Raw genomic sequence first — 22,460 nt, forward strand, 5'->3', positions numbered from 1 at the left:
CATCTAAATTAACTTGATCCTTCAATCTTCTTCCTTATTTTTTTGTTTGACCATTTTTAGGTCAAAATGGGTAGAGCTCTATTATGTATTTTCTTTTAAGAAAAAATAGATTAATTACAATTTGTTTATTTATTCCTTTATTTAAATATTGAACCCATGTTTGGTTCATTTATTTCATTTATCCTACAAAATGTTATCAAAATGGAGATGCATGCATTGTTGAAAGGCAGTGCAGATTTATTTTCATGACAAAATATTCTAAACAAAACAAAAATGGATTGATTGAGCCATGGATGAGTACCATAGGGCAAGGGAGAAGTTCCGGGCGAAGGGTAATACAACCCAGAATTTTTAAAATCCAGGACCAAGCTTATGAAAACTAGCACACCGAATCTTTGCTTGGGATATGTTCATGTAAGGAACTCGATTCATTCTCAGTCAGCACAACAATAAATCTGCATACAATAAAATTAAATTTTAGTGTAGAGAATGAAGGAATGTGTAGAGAATGAAGGAATAACAAAACAAAACAAAAAACGCAGCATGAGAAGAAACACAGCCCCAAACAACCAACAACAGTGAAACGAAGCATCAAAACTAGTGAAAACTGTAAACATGATTACTAAATCTTCTCTTGAAATAGAAAACGTTAGCAGCTTTGATACATTAAAAATCCATAGCGGGAGGTTAGTAGTCTATGTTACTTTATAGGATGGAGTTAGAAAAATGATATACCAAGTTAGCCTCATTAACTAACCCTAGGGCCTGACCGACCTGACCCACGGAATTTTTCTACCCGCCACCAGGGTAAATCAGAAAGTGCTCGGACGGCCGATCAAAAAGTCTAGCATCCTTTGGTTGCACATTCCATTTGGAAGAAAAATTCCTACAAATTCACCATAATTGGAGATCGAACCGCGAGTATCTGGATAACAACCTGGATGCCCTGCCATTGCACCATAGCTCGAGAGCGGGGGTGGGGGGTTAAGAGAACCATATGCACATGACATATTTAATGGAAGACAATTGATGAAACTTTAGTGGTTCACTAGTTTTCCGCATAACAAAGTTTCAGTCTCAATCTTGAATAGTAGTTGCTGCTTTAGCTAAGATTGTGAGTCAAATGTTCTAATGAACTATTTACTTATCATAATTGCGCCAATCAATGTTCTTATGACTAAAAACTGATGCCTAAAGAGCATATTTGTCCAACTAGATAGACCGAGGATCAAAAATCAACTAAACTGCTAATCTCTAGTTTCAATACCTTACAAGTAAATTCCATTAGTTGAATAGTTTGTTTTATGCAAAATCCACTATCCAAAAAGAAAACACATGTACAATATATTTTCTTAACCAACTCGCTCTCCATTACAATTTAGTCTAAAATATGTAGCCAGCCCAGTAATCTGGCTCATGTAAGATTCACAATTTAACTATGGCATGGCTTGTTTCATTTTGTTAAGATAGGTTAATAATAAATACGCATAGAATTGAAATAAACCAGAAAATTTCAATTTATGTGGCATTTTTCTCCAAGCATAACCTACTATGCAAACAAGAAGGCATGTGTAATATATTTCCATTACCAACTCACTCTCCATTACAATTCAGTTTAATCACAGTCAACCAATAGTGGAGTTAGTTTCATTTTCTCATAATATGTTGAACTTAAATTGTCCTCTTTATTTTCACATCCATTGTATAATTCAGCAACTGTATATTGATAAGATAGAAGAACCACTCAAGCAGCAAAGAAAATCAAGTTATTACCTTTCATTTGCAGAAAGACATTAGGCTGCTGGTATCAAAGTTCCATTTGTTTAGCATAATCCACTATACAAGCAAGTAAGAACATGCATAAAATCTTTCCTGTAGCAACTCACTCTTAATTACATTCTACTTTGAAATCTATACCCAACACCAGTGTTGTGACTCATATTTGATTCACAATTTACCTATCATAAAACTACTTTTATTATTTCATAATACATATAGAAGATAGTTTATCCTCTTTTAATTCATATCAATTGACTATTTCATTGATCATCAAGAGATCAAGAAAGACATTAGGTGAAAGCATGAAAATTTCATTTGTATAGCATTGTTTTTTATGAATAATCCACTAAGCAAACTGAAAACACATGTATAGTATATTTCCTTTACCAACTCAGTCTCCATTACAATCTAGCTTGAAATCTATAGTTAAAACCTAATGTTCTGATTCATATTAGATTCACAAATTTACCTCCAATAGAGTTTGTTTCATTTTATGAAAAATAAGTTGTAGTAATTAGATTATCATCTTATTCTCACATCAATTGGTAAATTCACGGAATGCAAACCAAAAACAACTTGTTACTTGTAGAAACACATTAGGCTGCTAGTTCATGGAGGAGGAGGTCCTAATTGTAAGTTATGCAAGTTCACGTTGCTCTTATAGTGCTGAATACTCTTCTAGAAAAGGATTAGACACTAAAAAAGCAATCAATGGAATATAACAAAAGCCATGTAAGAGAAATGCGATGAGATAAGGGATTGCATACTGCAAATATCTAGCTTCTATTTCTCAGAAGTGGCTACTGCAGCGGCTCCTTCAGCGGCTTGGTCAGAACCCTTCTCCGGCGACTCCAATACGCTCAATAGGGAGACAGCGGGAGTCTGCAAGCAACCAAGGAAATAGGCGTACGATTCCATCCGCGTGGGCATCGTCTCGAGGGCCTGAAAGTCGTCGGGCCCGTAAAGGCGGCCCTCGAAGACGGCGCCGGTGAAGTCATTGAGCGCGAGCTTAAAATCCCGTTGGAAATCGCGGCAGGGCTTGAGAGAGGGAGGGATCTCGTCGGAATGAACAAAGAGCCAGGCGTTCATCCCCTTGGCGCAGGGCTGGAGGGGCTCCCACCTGGTGCCGGCGATGGCCTTCTCCACGAGCGTATTCTTGGCGACGATGAGCTTAGCGGTGGGAGGAAGCGATCCACGAAGGGCCTGTAGCTGGCGCACCGTAAGGCCGTGGCACCAGATCCCGGCGAGGAGGTGGCAGTTCTCCAGCTCCCGCCGCACCATCTCCTGCTTCATACGAGACACCGCCGCACGGATCGGAGGAAGGGCAGTCGACAAGGCAGAGCGGACGGACGTCATGGCGGGAGGAGGAGGCACTCGCCAGCCGCCGACGTAGCCCAAAACCTAAACCGTAGCAAAAACCCGGTTTAATTTTCCACCAAAGATAAGATGTTGGGCCGAGGCTTTAAGTAAATTGCTTTTCCCCCTCCCCTCCCGATCTGACACCCCACCCCTCTCCCCTCCTCTCTCTCTCCCTCTCTCTCTCTCCCTGTTAAATGAGAGTTCTTTCTTTTTTTTTTTTTTTTTTTTTTTTTTTTTAAATTAATTTTATTTATTATTTTTTCATAATAATTATATATTCTTTATTTTATTAAAATTTTATTTAGTTTTATTTTTTAATTAATTTAATTTATTTTTTATTAATACTTATATATTTTTAAATTTTATTTAGTTTTTATTTAATTTTATTTTTAAATTAATTTTGATTATTTTTTTAAAAAAATTATTAAAATTTTATTGAATTTTATTTTTAATCAATTTTGTTTATTATTTTTTTATTTTTTGTTTAAAACATTTTCTTCCTTTAAATTACATATCTTATCACTCTCTTTAAATTACTCATGTCAAAATCTCTCATCTCTTTAAATTACCCCCTATCAATTCTTGACACATATCAAAATCTTTCATCCCTTTAAATTATCTCACTTCTAACTCTAGAACTTCTCACTCTCTTTAAATTACCCACATTCCAATCTTGACACATGTCAAAATACTCCTCTCCTAAAATCTATAATTAAAAATAAACAAAAGATTATAAATATATATAATAAAAAATTATTAAAAAATAAATAAAATTGATAAAATTAAAAAAAACAAAACTTAAAAAAAAAGGAAAACAAATAAGGGACCCAACTTAAAATACAAACGAAAGAAAAATAAAATAAGAGGTGGGCCGGACGGAAGGTGTGTGTCAAAGGGGTGCAAACAATAACCTTTCATTCTTTTAAATTATCTCTCTTTCAACCCTTAGAGCATCCACAGTGGTTAAACCTCATTGTGAGCTCCTTCGTTGCCACGTCTGTGCCACATCAAAAGTTAAAAACCTCACATCTCTTTCCACTATCAAAAAACCTCTCAACAACTCCTTCATGGGTCCCACATTTTTCATTATATATAATTCTCATTTATCCTTCATATTTTACATTATACACCATTAAATTTTTATAAAATTTAAATTTACCACTTGCTAACATGAAATAACATTAATAATTAAAAAAAACATAAATATTACATTGCATCAAATGAAAAGACATACATTATAATAATATATAAAAATAAACGTAAACTCATCTACACCAGGTCATGTCTCTGTTTAATTTTTTTCACCATTTTCTCATGTAAATAAAGTTATCCTGGTGTCATCTCACTGGTATCCTTCATAAGAATTTCATAATCCTTATGAAAGATCTCGGCTTCCCGCAGAGCCATTTTTTGCATTTGATATTCTTTAATATCTTGCCATTCTTTGTCGATGTTATGTTCCATTGTGTCGCCCTCTCTAGCTTTAGATTTGCCCTTCCTCTTCGCTGCCTTTTGCCCTATCAGACGAATGCGGACTTCAGAGTCATCTAAATCAACACTTGTATCTGGATTTGATGTTGAAGTGTTTCCTCCTGACTCGGATGTCCTTGCCTTCTTGTTAGAGTAATGAGCAACTGATTGTGGAGTATATTTCTCGTAGTCTTTGAGAACCCTCCACACATGCATATACTTAAAATCCTTGTTATTGTTGTTGGCTTTCCACATATTCAGTGCATTATCCAACACATTTTCGTCACTCCAACCGCTTTGCCGATGATTATAAAAATTATTATAAGTTGTAGAAAATTCATTTACCATCGGTGCAAACCTGTAATAATGTGATTTCAGACGCTGATAACTTCTCATCATAGATCCAGTGGGGCGATGTTTATTGTAGTAATCACCAATACGTTTCCAAAAAGCTTGATCCTTCTGGTCATTACCAATGATTGCATTAGTGCTTATAGTTGCCCATGACTTCGCAAGGACCACATCTTCATCGGGAGACCAGAATCTTCTTTTCGATTCATTTTCCTCCAGCTCAATTTCACGCTCTTCTTGTGATGAGTGTGGTGGCACCTGAGTTGCTGGAACAGATGATGGCGTTAGAGATTCTTTGTCGCTGATAGATGGATCAATAGTCGCCCTTCTAGATTCATTCGAAAGTATGACAGGTGGTTGATTAGGAGAAACCCCGTAAGGATAAGACATCCCAAGTTGGCTACCCATTGCTGACCAGTCTTGGGATGGATACATACCAAATGGAGCTGAGGCGGTGTTACTTTGATTCCACGGTTGAAAAATTTTTTGAGAACTTTGGGAATTTGGAAAATTTGGAGAATATTGTGGAACATATGAAATATTTTGAAAATTTGGAGGATATTGTGGTTGAGAGAAAAATTGAGGATATTGGATATTTGGAGGAATGCGAGTATTTTGAGAAGATGTATTTCCTTCCGTATTTGAAGAATTCAAAAGATTTGTAAAGGAAGTATTGAGATTTTCATCCATCTCGAATACAAATAGGGAATTAAAGGAAGAATTGAATTGAGAGCAAAGATAGCAATGGAATGAATGGAATGAATGAAATAGATCTCATATTTATAGAGTTTTTATATATTAAAAAAATAAATTATAACCGTTGAACAACGGCTACAAATTAGCCGTTGCTCAACGGAGCATTTAGCCGTTGCTCAACGGCGCTGTGCTCACTGAAATGAGAAGCAGTGCTCATATTTATAGATTTTCATCCAGATTTAAAAAAAAAAAATTAAAAGAACGAAGAAGCGGCTCTGCAGCGGCAGAGCCGCTTCTTCTTTTTAATCAAAAAACCTCCCTCCCACTATGGGAGGGAGGTTTTTCACTCATTCCACGTCACAGTGGGAGCTCTACATGTTAAAAAAATTTATCCTTTTAAATTATCTCACTTCCCAACTCTTACACACATTAGAGCATCCACAGTGGTTAAACCTCACTGTGAGCTCTTTCGTTGCCACGTCTACGCCACATCAAAAGTTAAAAACCTCACATCTCTTTCCACTATAAAAAAACCTCTCAACAACTCCTTCATGGGTCCCACATTTTTCATTATATATAATTCTCATTTATCCTTCATATTTTACATTAACACCATTAAATTTTTATAAAATTTAAATTTACCACTTGCTAACATGAAATAACATTAATAATTAAAAAAAACATAAATATTACATTGCATCAAATGAAAAGACATACATTATAATAATATATAAAAATAAACGTAAACTCATCTACACCAGGCCATGTCTCTGTTTAATTTTTTCCACCATTTTCTCATGTAAATAAAGTTGTCCTGGTGTCATCTCACTGGTATCCTTCATAAGAATTTCATAATCCTTATGAAAGATCTCGGCTTCCCGCAGAGCCATTTTTTGCATTTGATATTCTTTAATATCTTGCCATTCTTTGTCGATGTTATGTTCCATTGTGTCGCCCTCTCTGGCTTTAGATTTGCCCTTCCTCTTCGCTGCCTTTTGCCCTATCGGACGAATGCGGACTTCAGAGTCATCTAAATCAACACTTGTATCTGGATTTGATGTTGAAGTGTTTCCTCCTGACTCGGATGTCCTTGCCTTCTTGTTAGAGTAATGAGCAACTGATTGTGGAATATATTTCTCGTAGTCTTTGAGAACCCTCCACACATGCATATACTTAAAATCCTTGTTGTTGTTGTTGGCTTTCCACATATTCAGTGCATTCTCCAACACATTTTCGTCACTCCAACCGCTTTGCCGATGAGTATAAAAATTATTATAAGTTGCAGAAAATTCATTTACCATCGGTGCAAACCTGTAATAATGTGATTTCAGACGCTGATAACTTCTCATCATAGATCCAGCGGGGCGATGTTTGTTGTAGTAATCACCAATACGTTTCCAAAAAGCTTGATCCTTCTGGTCATTACCAATGATTGCATCAGTGCTTATAGTTGCCCATGACTTCGCAAGGACCACATCTTCATCGGGAGACCAGAATCTTCTTTTCGATTCATTTTCCTCCAGCTCAACTTCACGCTCTTCTTGTGATGAGTGTGGTGGCACCTGAGTTGCTGGAACAGATGATGGCGTTAGAGATTCTTTGTCGCTGATAGATGGATCAATAGTCGCCCTTCTAGATTCATTCGAAAGTATGACAGGTGGTTGATTAGGAGAAACCCCGTAAGGATAAGACATCCCAAGTTGGCTACCCATTGCTGACCAGTCTTGGGATGGATACATACCAAATGGAGCTGAGGCGGTGTTACTTTGATTCCACGGTTGAAAAAAATTTTGAGAACTTTGGGAATTTGGAAAATTTGGAGAATATTGTGGAACATATGAAATATTTTGAAAATTTGGAGGATATTGTGGTTGAGAGAAAAATTGAGGATATTGGATATTTGGAGGAATGCGAGTATTTTGAGAAGATGTATTTCCTTCCGTATTTGAAGAATTCAAAAGATTTGTAAAGGAAGTATTGAGATTTTCATCCATCTCGAATACAAATAGGGAATGAAAGGAAGAATTGAATTGAGAGCAAAGATAGCAATAGAATGAATGGAATGAATGAAATAGATCTCATATTTATAGATTTTTTATATATTAAAAAATTAAATTATAACCGTTGAACAACGGCTAAAAATTAGCCGTTGCTCATGAAATGAGAAGCAGGTATCCAGATTTTTTGATTTTTTTTAATTATTAAAAAAATAAAAAAAAATTAAAAGAACGAAGAAGCGGCTCTGCAGCGGCAGAGCCGCTTCTTCGTTTTAATCAAAAAACCTCCCTCCCACTATGGGAGGGAGGTTTTTCACTTGTTCCACGTCACAGTGGGAGCTCGGAAAGAGCTCCCACTGTGGTTGCTCTTAGAACTTCTTATTCTCTTTAAATTACCCATCTTCCAATCCTTGATACATGTCAAAATAATCCTTTCTTAAAATTTATAACTAAAAATAAATAAAAGATTATAAATATATAATAAAAAATTATATAAAAAATAAAATTGATAAAAAATTTAAAAAACTGATTAAAAAAACAAAAAAACAAAACTTAAAAAAAAACACGAAAACGAATAAGGGACCAAACTAAAAAAAAAACGAATAAAGGAAAAAAAATAGAAACGAAAGAAAATTAAAATGGGAGATGGGGTGGACGGAAGGGTGTGCCACAAATTTTCTGGACCATTTTTTTTATTTAGAAGATGTGCCATTTGTATTTGTGGTCGGATTACGATCGTGATCCGATCGTAAATGGTTGTGATCCCTTCCTGTGTCCATCGTCCCCATCATGTTATAGTTTTTTTCGAATCGGATAGCCAGAGGCCGTCCGAAGGCCTCCGGTAATGGATAAGTGGCCAAGTTACTGAGCGTCGAACGAAGATGTCCTCCGGACGACTTCCGAATAAAAATTATAACCAGGTTGAGACAGTGAACTCCAAGAAAAGATCATAATTATTTGTGATCGGATTATAACCATGATCTAACTATAAATACAAATGACATATTCTGAATCAAAAAATAGTACAGAAAATTTTACCTCGTCAGAAGGGGTGCGAAAAACAACTCCCGTGCTTTAATGGGTGTGTTTTTCTCTCGCTTAATTAAAGAAGACAATAATAAAATAAAAGTAGGCTTTATACCGGATTTTTTTTCTCTCATATTTCTCTACAATTTTAATATTAATTATTGTCTGTCAAATTAATTATATAATTATATAATTAAATAACATTGTAAAATGTTTATTGCTTTTTATTTTTATTTATAGATAATTATTTCAATAAATTAGACAAAGTATGGATAGTCTTTTAATTACCATAGAAACATCTAGAACCCTTATCGGATTTGGATCCTGCAATTTTGTTGCTTGATCTAGTCTTGTGGGTCTATAGAAAAATCTAGAAGCACGTCTTTGCTTCTCTTCTCTCCGCTATATATTCTTCCTCTTCCTCCAACCCTAGTCCGTAATCTCGCACGGAGTTTCAACGCCGCCTGCATCTTCGAATTAGATCGCATTCTACCTTCGGATTCTGCCATGGCGACCGAGACAGAGACCTTTGCTTTCCAGGCGGAGATCAACCAGCTTCTCAGCCTCATCATCAATACCTTCTATTCCAACAAAGAGATCTTCCTTCGCGAGCTCATAAGCAACTCCTCCGATGTGAGTTCTCGTTCTCCATAATCTCGTTCATCAACACAGATTTTTGTTTTTTTTTTTACTAAAAAATCGTATTTTATTTCCGCTATGTTTCGTAATGAAGGCCTTGGACAAGATACGGTTCGAGAGTCTCACGGACAAGAGCAAGCTCGATGCTCAGCCTGAGCTCTTTATCCATATCATTCCAGACAAGGCAACCAACACCTTGTCTATCATCGATAGCGGTATCGGCATGACGAAGTCCGATCTTGTTAACAATCTTGGTACAATTGCTCGGTCTGGTACAAAGGAGTTCATGGAGGCTCTCGCTGCTGGGGCTGATGTCAGCATGATTGGTCAATTTGGAGTAGGGTTCTATTCTGCATATCTGGTGGCTGAGAGGGTCGTGGTCACGACCAAGCACAACGATGACGAGCAGTACGTTTGGGAGTCTCAAGCAGGGGGTTCCTTTACGGTTACACGGGATACCTCAGGGGAGAACCTCGGAAGAGGAACAAAGATAACTCTTTTCCTCAAGGAGGATCAGGTACACTCTAAAATGAATGAAGCATTTTGTGGTTTGTCGTCACATGAACATTTTATTTCGCCGGACTTGAGAAGAAAAGTTCAGAATTATTTGAATAGTTTAATGCATATATAGATTCAGCTTCTGCTGTGTATACACTCCAATTTCACATTGTTTTATCAGTTGGGAATTTTTCAGCTTTCCATTCACTTTCTTTAATTTTATTTTGGATATGTGTGAAAATTATAATTAAAAGTTAATTTTTTGTGAGTTATGAAGTGTATATATATTTGTTATTGCGTGACAAAAGGTATTTTATCATGAAGTAAGAGAAAAGCAACTCTTTGTATTATTGATTTGATATTATTTGTATGTTTTGTTTACCAAATACGATATATATGGTTTCCTTTTGAACATAGTATAATTTTTTTATTCTATCAATTTTGGAACAAGCTGTCAACGAATGGTCTATTTGGAATCATAGAATTTGTGGATATGAATTCAAATAAGGGTATTGAATTAGTTTATATGTCAACATGGAAGCATAGAGAAATTATTTATGAAATGACATTGGAGATGGAGATGGAGATGGGTAGAAATCTTCCATATAGCAAATTATTCTGAAAAAATGTATTGGGTTTATTTTTCTCTGCAGATCTCTTTGCATCATCATGTGTTATTTCAAGATATACCAGTGTTTGACACTGGTATATCTTGAAATACCAATGTCAAACACTGGTATATCTTGAATTCAAATAAGGGTATTGAATTAGTTTATATGTCAACATGGAAGCATAGAGAAATTATTTATGAAATGACATTGGAGATGGAGATGGGTAGAAATCTTCCATATAGCAAATTATTCTGAAAAAATGTATTGGGTTTATTTTTCTCTGCAGATCTCTTTGCATCATCATGTGTTATTTCAAGATATACCAATGTTTGACACATTAATATTTTAGCAAATATATGGATGACACTGTGTGAGGTTGTTAATATTTGCAGTCTATTAGCTATTATAGCAACTGTGTTGGAGATGTAATTTACACGTTGCCTATTCATTTTGGTTTCATTGTTTGATCTTTCATGCTTGAAAAATAAGATAGTTGATGATACTGATTGTTAACTTTGTATGCATTATTATAGTTGGAATATCTTGAGGAACGGCGCCTCAAAGACTTGGTCAAGAAGCACTCTGAGTTCATCAGCTACCCCATCTCCCTGTGGACTGAGAAAACCACAGAGAAAGAAATCTCAGATGATGAGGATGAAGAAGACAAGAAAGACACTGAGGAAGGCAAGGTGGAAGATGTTGATGAGGAGAAGGAAGAGAAAGAGAAGAAAAAGAAGAAGATCAAGGAGGTTTCCCATGAATGGTCATTGGTCAACAAGCAGAAGCCTATCTGGATGAGGAAGCCTGAAGAGATCACAAAGGAAGAGTATGCTGCTTTCTACAAGAGTCTCACCAATGACTGGGAGGAGCATTTGGCTGTGAAACACTTCTCGGTTGAAGGCCAACTTGAGTTCAAGGCAGTTCTGTTTGTGCCTAAAAGGGCTCCCTTTGATATCTTTGATACAAGGAAGAAGCAAAACAATATCAAGCTTTATGTTCGTCGTGTTTTCATCATGGACAACTGTGAGGAATTGATTCCTGAGTACTTGAGCTTTATCAAGGGAATTGTAGACTCCGAGGACCTTCCCCTCAACATCTCAAGAGAGACGCTCCAGCAAAACAAAATCCTCAAGGTTATCCGCAAGAACCTGGTGAAGAAATGTATTGAGCTCTTCTTTGAAATTGCTGAGAACAAGGAGGATTACAATAAGTTCTATGAGGCATTCTCAAAGAATCTCAAACTTGGTATTCATGAAGACTCTCAGAACAGGTCGAAGATTGCTGAGTTGTTGAGGTTCCACTCCACCAAGAGTGGTGATGAGATGACAAGCCTCAAGGACTATGTTACAAGAATGAAGGAGGGCCAGAATGATATCTACTATATCACTGGTGAGAGCAAAAAGGCTGTGGAGAACTCTCCTTTCCTTGAAAAGCTGAAGAAGAAGGGCTATGAGGTTCTGTTCATGGTTGATGCAATTGATGAGTATGCAGTTGGCCAGCTGAAGGACTTTGAAGGCAAGAAGTTGGTGTCTGCGACAAAAGAGGGACTGAAGCTGGACGAGAGTGAGGATGAGAAGAAGAAAAAGGAAGATCTAAAGGAGAAATTTGAAGGGCTCTGCAAGGTCATCAAGGAAGTTCTGGGCGATAAGGTTGAAAAGGTAGTTGTCTCTGATCGTGTTGTTGACTCACCCTGTTGCCTAGTCACTGGTGAATATGGATGGACTGCAAACATGGAGAGGATAATGAAGGCACAAGCTCTGAGGGACTCCTCCATGTCTGGTTACATGTCGAGCAAGAAGACCATGGAGATCAACCCAGAGAATCCAATCATGGAAGAGTTGAGGAAGCGAGCAGATGCTGACAAGAATGACAAATCTGTTAAGGACTTGACGCTGTTGCTCTTTGAGACTGCCCTCCTCACTTCTGGTTTCAGCCTCGATGATCCTAACACTTTTGGCAACAGGATCCATCGCATGCTCAAGCTAGGTCTCAGCATCGACGAGGATGATAAGGTAGAAGACACTGAAATGCCTGTCCTCGAGGAAGGCGACGCTGAGGAGAGCAAGATGGAGGAGGTTGACTAAGCTTTTTGATGCTCTACTTGTTTGCTGGAGTTTGGAGTGCTAGTGGACCTAGCGGTAGTGTTTCTTGATTTTGCCAGTTGGTTGTGTCCTATCAGTTCATTGACAATCTATTTGTCTTGGTAGTCTAGAAATCAATAGCAGTTTTTGATGGTTTTCTAATATCAACTTGGAATTTTACTTCAATTACGTATTGTTTTTGCTTAAGTTTCGTGTTTGAAGTTATCATCATCTGCATTTAGTTCTTTTCGTAGTTATTTCAAGTTACACGATTTTTATGTCCTCCTTGAGAACACGGATTAAGATTCATATTTACAGATGAATAAATTTAGATGTTGGGTGTCGAAGCAACTCTTCAAATTCAACTGACATCGGACTTCACAGCGAACTCCTAACATGATTCTAAAACTGTATGTAGACCTGATCACGGTTCGGAATCGCCAGTTCGACGGTTTCAGGTAGGTCGAACCTTAACCGTCCAAGACGGTTACAATTCACGGTTCAGAGCCGCCGGTTCACGGTTCGTCACAGTTCAAGATTAATATGTTAAAAAAAATTAAAAATTAAAAATTAAAAATTAAACATTAAAAATTAGAAATTAAAATTTATTAAAAAAAGGGCTTAAGTTGCCTACATATCCCTTTAGGGGAATCAAAGCCCACAGTAGTTCTTTTATATTTTTATCCTTTTATATTTTCATTCACTTCAGTATCAAAATCTTCAACTTCGTCATCTGAAAGTTGCATTCCTTGGATTCTTTTCTCCGCTCTGGTCCAATCGTCCAGTAATGCTTGGGCTTCCAATGAGTCGGGAGACAAAGTTGATCGTCGTTCATCTAATATGTTGCCGCCGGCACTGAACGTCTGCTCCACAGCAACAGTTGACACTGGACAGGCTAAAATTTCTTTTGCGATCACGGAGAGAACGGGAAAGCTTTGAGCCTTCTGTGACCACCACTTTAAGATGTCGAAGTTTTCGCTATCCGCTTCATTAAAATCAAAAGAAGTCGTAAAATAATTCTCAAGTTCCTGTGTGGAACTTGAGGATCCCCGTGGACGTTTTGTCTGTTCTTTTAATAAGAGTTGTGCTTTTGTAAGTCTTAAATTACTACTAGTAGTTTGTTGAATTTCAAAAATATTAATTTGCGTTCCATATTTTGCATAATATTGATTATAAATATCATATAAATAAATTCTAACATTATATATAATATTAGCTGGATCAGGAGGAGAAGAATCTTTAATTGGAATTAAAACATCATAATATAAAGTTAACATTTCTTGTAAAACTTCTAATTTAAATCTAGGATCTAAAGCAAACGCAATTAAATAAATTTCAGGAATTAAATAAAAATATTTTTCCCATTTAGTTTTCATAGCTAAGATGTAAGGAGATAAAGATTCATTATTAATATGTTCATTTAAAACTAATACTATATTAGAAAATTTTTCTAAAACTAATTGAGCAGTGGGATAATAAACATCGGAAAGTTGTTCGGTTACATCATTAAATACTTTTAAAATTTCACAAATACTACTACAAATATTCCATTGTTGTGAAAATAAATATATATTAGTATTAGTGTTTTGTGCAAAAAATGAACATAATAATTCTTTATATTGAAATGAATCTTGTAATAATTGGTATGTTGAATTCCAACGTGTTGGTACATCACGTGGAAATTTTTTAGGTCTCATTCCATTAATTTTACAAAACCTACCCCATTGTTTCATTATAGATGGATGAGACCATAAATAAGAAATTGCAATTCTAATTGGTTTAATATAACTTTCTAAAATTTTTAAACCATCTTGAACACATAAATTTAAAACATGACATACACAACGAATATGAAAAAATAAACCTCCAATAATAAGTTGACAAACAAATTTTAGATCATCTATACAAGCGGTATTAGAACTAGCATTATCTAATGATATTGAAAATATTTTATGAGTTAAACCATATTCTTCTAAAATTAAACATAATAATTGTGCGATATTATGAGCATTATGTGATTCATCAAAAACTCTATAAGCCAATAATCTTTTTTGGAGGTTCCAAGAGTTATCGATCCAATGGCAAATCACACCCATATACGAATGTGTTTGCCAATGATCACTCCAAATATCGGAACATAAAGAAACTTTATTATCTAATTTACTAAATTCATCAATTAAATTCTTTTTTCCTTGTTTTACTAATTTTTTAATTGTACGAGTAAGTGTAGTCTTAGGAACACGTTTAGCACATGAATTAAGAGATTCTTTACAAAAATCTTCAGATGTGCATTTAGATCCAAAACTAAAAGAAAGATGTTCTACGGAAACAAATTTAGCTAATGATTCTCTTAATTTATTATCCGAATATAAAAATAAACCGGAATCGGTACTACCGCTAGTTGAAGAAAATCTTGATAATTGTGTTTGAGAACGGTCGAGTCCATATTCCGTCGGGTGCTTCGTTTCTACATGTCGTTTCAACGACCCATAGCCGTCGCCGGCTTGGAATTTGTAGGAAGCATTGCAGTGCTTACATTTTGCACGCATTTCTCCCGACGGAAGAGTGACATTCTCAAAATGTTTAGTAAAAATAGAAGACTTTAGAGGAGGAAGTTCCCGAACCTTAGAAGTAATTGCATCGGTACTTCCTTGTGTGTCGGGTGTCGGATTCGGAAGATGCTCGATCTCATCATCGATGGATTGAATGTTGGGGTCCTCCTCCCGCGGATTCATTATTTGCTTTCCCTTCCGAGCTCGAGATGATGCACCTCCGCGGCCTCCTTCCATTGTAATTGAAAATTGAAAACGAAAGCGTGTAGAGATTAGAGAATACGAAAATGAGATTAAGAGTAGAGAAGATGTGTGTAAAAAATGATAAAATAAGCTCTCTATTTATAGAGTTTTGATAGTAACGGACACTAAATCATAGTCATTGATCAAAAAACGATCAAATGATCCTAACCGTTGAAAAAAAATACCTAAAAAACCCTCACAACGGCTATGAACCGGCAGTTAACCGGCGGTTCAAGCCGTTTAAAAAAAAAAAAAAAAATTTGCGGCTGAACCGCCGGTTCAACCCGCCGGTTAACCGGGCCTGTTCCGGTTCGACCCGGCGAACCGGGTCAACGGGCAACTGGCCCGTTGACCAGGTTACGGGCCCGGGCCGGGTCTGGGCCAGACCCGGCCCGGGGTCGGGTCTAACTGTATGTGGCTAGAAGAGATAAAATAGTTCATTTTTTAGTGTTTAATTTTTCTTTTTTAAATTATATTAAACTGACATCGGCTAAGAAGTATCGGTAATTTATTAAAGGACACACTCAGATTTCCAAATTGATCAGTATACTCTGCAATTTAGCAAAGCACACATTCATTTCGATTCCTCTGTCCCCTCGGATGGATCTAGTGGCTAGCGCATGAGATGTTATCATAATGAAGTCTGAGGTTCGAATCTTGGTAAAATTGAGATAAATATCTCCCTTATGTACTAGTGACTATTCTAAAGGTTAGTAGCCGTCCGTGATTTACCTCATCCGTATTGGCCTTGGGACGGGTTGGTGGGGACGTTAGAGGCGAGCGTATTCGTCTTTTTTGCCATAATGTTTTGTGTGTCCCTCTTAGGCGACGTCAAAAGTTTCAAAATCAATACTTTCTTTTCATAATGAAGTGAGAAGGTATGATGGGTGTTTTAGCCTCTGCTTCTCATCATCTACAATGGTATGTGATCCGGTGATGATATGGGGTACCATCAAAGGTGGGTCAAAGTAAGGAAGACCGGCTGACTTTGAAGATAAAATTGAGCGGGGTATCTAGTCCGTCGAGCGAACCATTCAGTGCTGAGCGAACCATTCAGTGCTGAGCGAATGAGCCGATTACGATCGAGCGGATGGTGATAGCTACATGGACAAGTAAGCCAAGCTCCGCCCAGACCAGGTAAAATGGCCCTTCGATAACAAAGAGAAATAAGTAATAGCTGGCCTCGTCGACCAAGGTTTGCGTCCGGTCTGAGGGGGATAACCGTGGACAATCAGGAAGCAAGGAAAATGACAAGTCGGCAAATCCTGAGCACACCGCCGAGCAGAGGCTGCCCAGCCGAGCGAATCCCGATCGGTTGCGCATGACCCCAATAAGTATCTTGTCAAATCCTTTTAGGAGTTTGTGCCGTTGACAGTAGGGCATGTCCAACAGGCAATCATACGTTAGAAGCTTTCAGACTGTCACATCAGAGGATTGCATGACTGCTTAAGGTATAGTGTCAGGGACACTTTTTGACCTACCTCTTCCTAGAATACCTAGGAAGATGTACCTATGTCTTGAGATGCATGCACAAGTACCATCTTGACATTATAAAAGGAGGTTCCTAACAATAGGGAAAGGTATGCACAATTTCATCTTCTACATCTATTTGCTACAATTCCCCTTTCTTTAGATCACCGGACACTGGTTTGAGCGTCGGAGGGCCAACACTTAGAACCCCTTCTCGGCCCGGCACTGACGTTTATTGTTTTGCTGAGCTACATGGAATCTTTGTCGTGTCAACCGCACAGGTACATCCCCAGCTTGCTATTTTAGCTGATTTTGGAGAAGATCATATTTGGCGTTGTCTGTGGGAACCTTACCTAAAATTGAAACGCTGAGATGGAGGACGCTGGACGACTCACCATGGTGACAATGACGCAAGAGGAATTTGACATGCTGGTGCAAGCATGAGCGGCAAAAATGTTGGAGCAACAGCAAGCAATTATCGGTCGCCAAGTAAAAGAATTTGTGGCATCGACAACAAGCCAACAGGTCGATCATAGAGACCAAGCGGGAAATGCTGCCGCTTGTCGGCCGAACAACAAGCCAATTGGCACATTCACTAAGGCAATTGCCTTACGGTTTTTCCATTTATTTGATAAGTATAGATTCATTATTTGAGTGCATATTATATGTTTGATTGTCTTAAACTCATTTACTGAATGCTCGTAATATAATTCATAATAATAGAGAATTTATGATAGAATCGCAACTAGTGAATATCACTACATGTGCAATTATGGATATATTAAAATTTCCCTAGTCGTTGAATTGATGCATTCGGACATCATCAATTCTGTAAGACTAACACAGGTTATACTCCTTGGTTCGGCCAAGCAGTTATTTTCTCACTAGCTGGAGACATTAGGATGTTGAGAGTTAATCGTGGATGTTGGTTATGGTAACTAGTTTATTGGAGTGACTCACTGTAAGACTTCATATGATTCTCTATATATATATAGATATGTCTGTGAAGTTCTTACTGCAGCACAAGTATAAGTTTCCTTCGACTTGAGGTATACAAGTCATCTTGGTCATAGAGACTTATACTTTGACATCTTAAGCAACCATCTCATTGAGATGTGGACCCGGGATGATTGGGTATAAGTTGAAGTGCCCGAAGGTGTTTGAATAGCCCACAGAGGATTCACCGCTCCTTGCGAGGAGACGTATACCCTATGGTCACTTGTTAGGATTATTACTCAAAGTCTTTGGCCAAAGTACCACATGTTAAGAGTGTGAGACTCTTGTACACATGTATGAGTAATTTGAATCCGTAGAACGAGGAAGTATTACTTAGGCTAGGTGTGACATAGTCAGCCTAGTGGGGACAAGACACATAGACTATGTCTTGAACCAAGTGAGTGTAAGACGAGTGAAAGGAACGAGACACGACTCACTATAGCTGCTGAAGGGTTTAGAATTAATTCTAAGAACAACTATGATTTTCTGACTATTTGGGAATCATGATGTACTACTAGGTGTCACTCATGATCGTTCTATAATTAAGTAGTTAATTATGGACGACCAAGATAAACTGGGAACCTATTGGGTCACACACACTAACAAGTCTCTAAAAGACGTAAAACAAGTTAAAGAATAGGATTTTTAGATCAAGAGATAAATGTTTGGTTGGACCATACATAAAACAAATATGGAAATATTTGTTGGTGCAACCTTAGGTCAAGGTTGACCTGGTTGACCCGACTCGAGTTGACGTGACTCGAGTTGTATTTTGATGTTTGACTTGGGAAGATTGTTGATGCAACCTTAGGTCAAGATTGACCTAGTTGAGTTGCATGTTGATGTTTGACACTCGTGAGAGAGTTGTATTCTTGATGTTTGACAAGAATAGGTGTTTGGGAGATTGTAGGTGCAACCTTAGGTCAAGGTTGACCTGGTTGACCTGAAAAGTCCAAGTGTGGAGACTTGGCAACGGAAAAGTCCAAGCAAGGAGCTTGGCACGCGAAAAGTCCAAGTATGGAGACTTGGCACGGGAAAAGTCCAAGCAGGGAGCTTGGCACAAGGGAAAGTCCTAACTGGGGTGTTAGGCGATTGGAAAATCCTGGTGAGTGAAGCCAGGTGAAAATCCTAGTGAGTGAAGCTAGGTGAAAGTCCTGGTGAGTGAAGCCAGGCAGTGGGAAAGTCCTGGTGAGTGAAGCCAGACAGTGGAAAGTCCTAACTGGGATGTTAGGCAGTGTGGAAAGTCCTGGTGAGTGAAGCCAGGTAGTGGGAAAGTCCCGTGAGTGAAGCTGGGAAAGGAGAAAGTCCTAATCGGGATGTTAGGCAGTGTGGAAATTGAAGCCAAGCTGGTGAAAGTCCCGTGAGTGAAGCCGGGCAAAATCCAGATGGATCGGGATGATCGGACTGGTGTTGAAAGTCCAAGTAGGTCAAAGGATTGACCGGACACTTGGCGGGGACTAGCAGTCAAGGGAGTGACCGGATGCTAGGGATGAAGTACCAATAGGTCAAGGTTGACCGGATATTGGTTTGAAGTCTTGGGACTTGGTTTGGGCAAAAACCAAGCTCGGATCGGTCACCGCACCGATCCAAAGGATACTGTTACTCGATCGGTCGGTGACCGATCGATATCGAACAAGCTCTGTTGTTCTTGATCGATCGTGACCGATCAGATTAGTTCTGATCGGTCGCCGCACCGATCGCATAACATCGAGGCGCAGCAGTTCGGAGAGAAGCCCGATCGGTCACGGACCGATCAGAGGTTCCTCGATCGGTCCGTGGACCGATCAGAGCTTCGATCGGTCCATGGACCGATCGGAGACAAGCACGGTTAGGGAATGGATCGGTCCGTGGACCGATCACATGGAGCCCGATCGGTCCACGCATCGATTCAGTACTAGCCGCGACGCAACGCCAGATTTCTTCGTTTTCTTCGCAGGTTATAAGGCTGCTGCCGCGAGCCTCCTTCTTCTTCTTCCTTCCGAAGTTCTCCTCTGCTTCTGCTTCTTCTGGTGCTCCGAGCTTTGCTGAGCTCAACCGCTGCTGAAGCTTCGCGTGAGCTTCCCCGACAGTTTTCTCGACTGGCTTGCTGTTGCATCTGTCCGTGGAGTTGCTACTTCATCCGGGACCTCAGTCGACGAGAAGGCAAGCTTGTTTGTTTTACATTCATTTTGTTCTTGCTATTCTCTTGTACTCTTAGCTTGCTGTTGCAAGTGATTGTGGCGAGGTTTCTCCACCCACAAGGAGTTGATATTAGCCGGTTCTCCGGGGACTCATCCACCGACGGATTGATAGGGCTCGTCCACCTTACGGACACGCCGAGGAGTAGGAGTATTATCTCCGAACCTCGTACATCGCTGTGTTAAGGTTTGATTTTCTTCTCTTTCGTTTCTTTGTTGTATTTTCCGCTGCGCTAACCTAATCGTAGGAAGAAACGCGATCGATTTGGGGCGGCTATTCACACCCCCCCTCTCTAGCCGTACGAAGGATCCTAGCAAGTGGTATCAGAGCGAAGGTTCGCTCTTCATCGGATCAACACCCGTGGGAGCAAAGCTAGAGAATGGATCTCTATGGAGAAGATGTCACCATTCCACCCTTCTACGAATGCGGCGACTTCGCGTATTGGAAGGTAAGGATGAAGTATTTTCTTATGACTAACATAATGAATTGGTTTTGTGTACAAGAAGGATTTACTCCTCCGGTGGATAAGGAAGGAAAACCACTTGAGAAGAAGGAGTGGACAAGAGAACAAATTCACAAATCCGAAATCAACGAAGAGGTAACGAAAATAATTGAATTTTCATTGCCTACTAACATCTTGTGTAAGATAGGTTACAACAATGCCAAGGAATTATGGGATAACTTGGCCAAGTACCATGAAGAGAGCTCCACTTCAAGCCATGAAGAGGAGCCTAGTGAGCCAAGTAGCTCACATCATGAAGGGAGCAAATTGGAAGTTGAGGGTTACTCAACATCTAAAGAAGAAGAGGAAGTGAGTTCTTCTTCAAGATCGGAGCACAAAGAAGAAGCTTTTACCTCCGGGAGGGATGAAGAAGAGAGCATCCATTCATCCTCAACCCTAGGTAACTCAAACACTTTAAGTTCAAGTAAATTGCATATAATGTGTTTTGAGTGTAGGGAATTTGGGCACTACAAGAGTAAGTGTCCAAAGAGGGTTAGAAAGACTCCACCGGCGCCAAAAGTCAAGGAAGCCGGAGTCCCGACACGCAAGGGCAAGGAGCACGTGGTGTGTTTCCAATGCAAGCGAAGGGGACACTATAGGAGCCAATGTCCGAGGGGGAGGCAATCTCACAAGGACAAGAGACCGAGCACATCAATAGGGGGAGCTAAGGCAAACCCTAAGGTAATCTCTAAGGTTCATTATTGCAATTCTAATAAAACTCATGCTAGTAGTTTTGTTGCAATTGTTAATAATGATAAGCATGTTAACTTTAGGAACCAATACATGTGCTTAGGAGCTAAACATGTTAGCCTAGGTAAGGATAACACTAGAAATACCAACCCTAGGATTAACGCTTCTAAAGTTAAGGAAAACCTAGGTAGAAATCCCAAGAAAACTAGACACATGCCTAGGAATATCTCAAGAGAAAATGACAAATTAAAACTTGAGGTATTAGAGAGGGAAAATCAAGTCTTGAGGTCAAGACTTGATAATTTAGAAAAGGCTCTTAAAAACATGGAGAAGTCATCTCTAGGGTTTAAGAGTCAAAAACCCAAGTCCAAGGACAAGAAAGGTTTGGGTCACAAACCTAAGTCCCAAATGGTCAAGCCCACTTATCATAATGTTCCATTCGATTATGGAACAAAACCTAGGGCTAGGAAGACCATTGCCAAGGTCACAAGGGGAGTCACCGCTAAAGTTGATCTTGATGAGACCCAAATGACCAAGGCTTTAAAGCCTAAGAGGGTCATTAGGAGGGTTGCTAGGGAAGTTATCCCTAGTGAATATTTAGTGAACCCAATGAGCTCAAATAGGTATTGGGTTCCTAGGAGCATCTTCTCTACCCCATAAATGGGTTAGCGAGTGTCAACTCCAATAAGAAGGGTAGTTAACCCAACTTTGAGGAAATTGACACTCAAGGAGCATTTTCAAGGTGTTGAGAACCTTTGAAAATGAAGTGGAATTATCATTTACTCCTTTGAAGAGCTAAATGTGCCTAATGGTGGAAATATCATTTTTAATCTTAAGTGGTACAATTTGAGGAAAACCTAGAGAAATACCATAATTGAGATTTTGGTTTCTCTTAGGGATATAAGGGCAATCTAGGATTAGAAGTTAAATTAGCTAAGTGATTAAGGATACTTAGATAGGTAATCTAGGTATTTCATTTGTGCTAACTTACCATGATTGTTTGCCATATGCCATGTCATGACATCATATTTAATTTATTATCATTTGAAATGTCATGATAATGCTTAGGCTAGTTTTTATGTCATGTTTATTTAAGTTTCAAACTTTATGCCATGACATCATGACATTGGCACATGTTTTCATTTATGATACCATTTTATGCCATGTCATCATCTCTTGCATTAATAATCAATGAAATTGATCTAAGGATAAAAACACTTTTTGATATTGAGATCAAATTGGTGTTTAGAAAATGCATGAGAACTTAGCCTAAGTTGACCTTAACCCATATCTCACATCAAATTGACTTGAATGTGGTTTGA

At 38.5% G+C, this 22,460-nt stretch overlaps 4 protein-coding genes across 4 annotated transcripts; 1 reads left to right on the plus strand and 3 right to left on the minus strand.

Moving 5' to 3' along the window:
• Positions 1–216: 216 nt before the first annotated feature.
• LOC122046012 (50S ribosomal protein L10, chloroplastic-like) lies at positions 217–3,226 on the minus strand. Its single transcript, XM_042606482.1, has 2 exons — positions 2,547–3,226; positions 217–455 (listed from the first exon to the last, which is right to left on the minus strand). The coding sequence occupies exon 1, from the start codon at positions 3,133–3,135 to the stop codon at positions 2,563–2,565; it is 573 nt and encodes a 190-aa protein (XP_042462416.1). The 5' UTR covers positions 3,136–3,226; the 3' UTR covers positions 217–455; positions 2,547–2,562.
• A 1,238-nt stretch (positions 3,227–4,464) lies between these two features.
• Positions 4,465–5,649, minus strand: LOC122048376 (glutathione S-transferase T3-like). The gene is made up of 2 exons (XM_042609948.1): positions 4,967–5,649; positions 4,465–4,810 (listed from the first exon to the last, which is right to left on the minus strand). Exons 1-2 carry the CDS (start codon positions 5,647–5,649, stop codon positions 4,465–4,467), a joined length of 1,029 nt encoding a protein of 342 aa, XP_042465882.1.
• A 758-nt stretch (positions 5,650–6,407) lies between these two features.
• Positions 6,408–7,367, minus strand: LOC122048377 (glutathione S-transferase T3-like). Its single transcript, XM_042609949.1, has 2 exons — positions 6,967–7,367; positions 6,408–6,810 (listed from the first exon to the last, which is right to left on the minus strand). The coding sequence occupies exons 1-2, from the start codon at positions 7,365–7,367 to the stop codon at positions 6,408–6,410; spliced, it is 804 nt and encodes a 267-aa protein (XP_042465883.1).
• A 1,742-nt stretch (positions 7,368–9,109) lies between these two features.
• LOC122046013 (heat shock protein 81-1) lies at positions 9,110–12,714 on the plus strand. Its single transcript, XM_042606483.1, has 3 exons — positions 9,110–9,311; positions 9,412–9,834; positions 10,960–12,714. The coding sequence occupies exons 1-3, from the start codon at positions 9,186–9,188 to the stop codon at positions 12,508–12,510; spliced, it is 2,100 nt and encodes a 699-aa protein (XP_042462417.1). The 5' UTR covers positions 9,110–9,185; the 3' UTR covers positions 12,511–12,714.
• Positions 12,715–22,460: the final 9,746 nt, after the last annotated feature.

Source organism: Zingiber officinale, chromosome 2B (genome assembly GCF_018446385.1).
Source record: "Zingiber officinale cultivar Zhangliang chromosome 2B, Zo_v1.1, whole genome shotgun sequence".
NCBI classification, from domain to species: domain Eukaryota; kingdom Viridiplantae; phylum Streptophyta; class Magnoliopsida; order Zingiberales; family Zingiberaceae; genus Zingiber; species Zingiber officinale.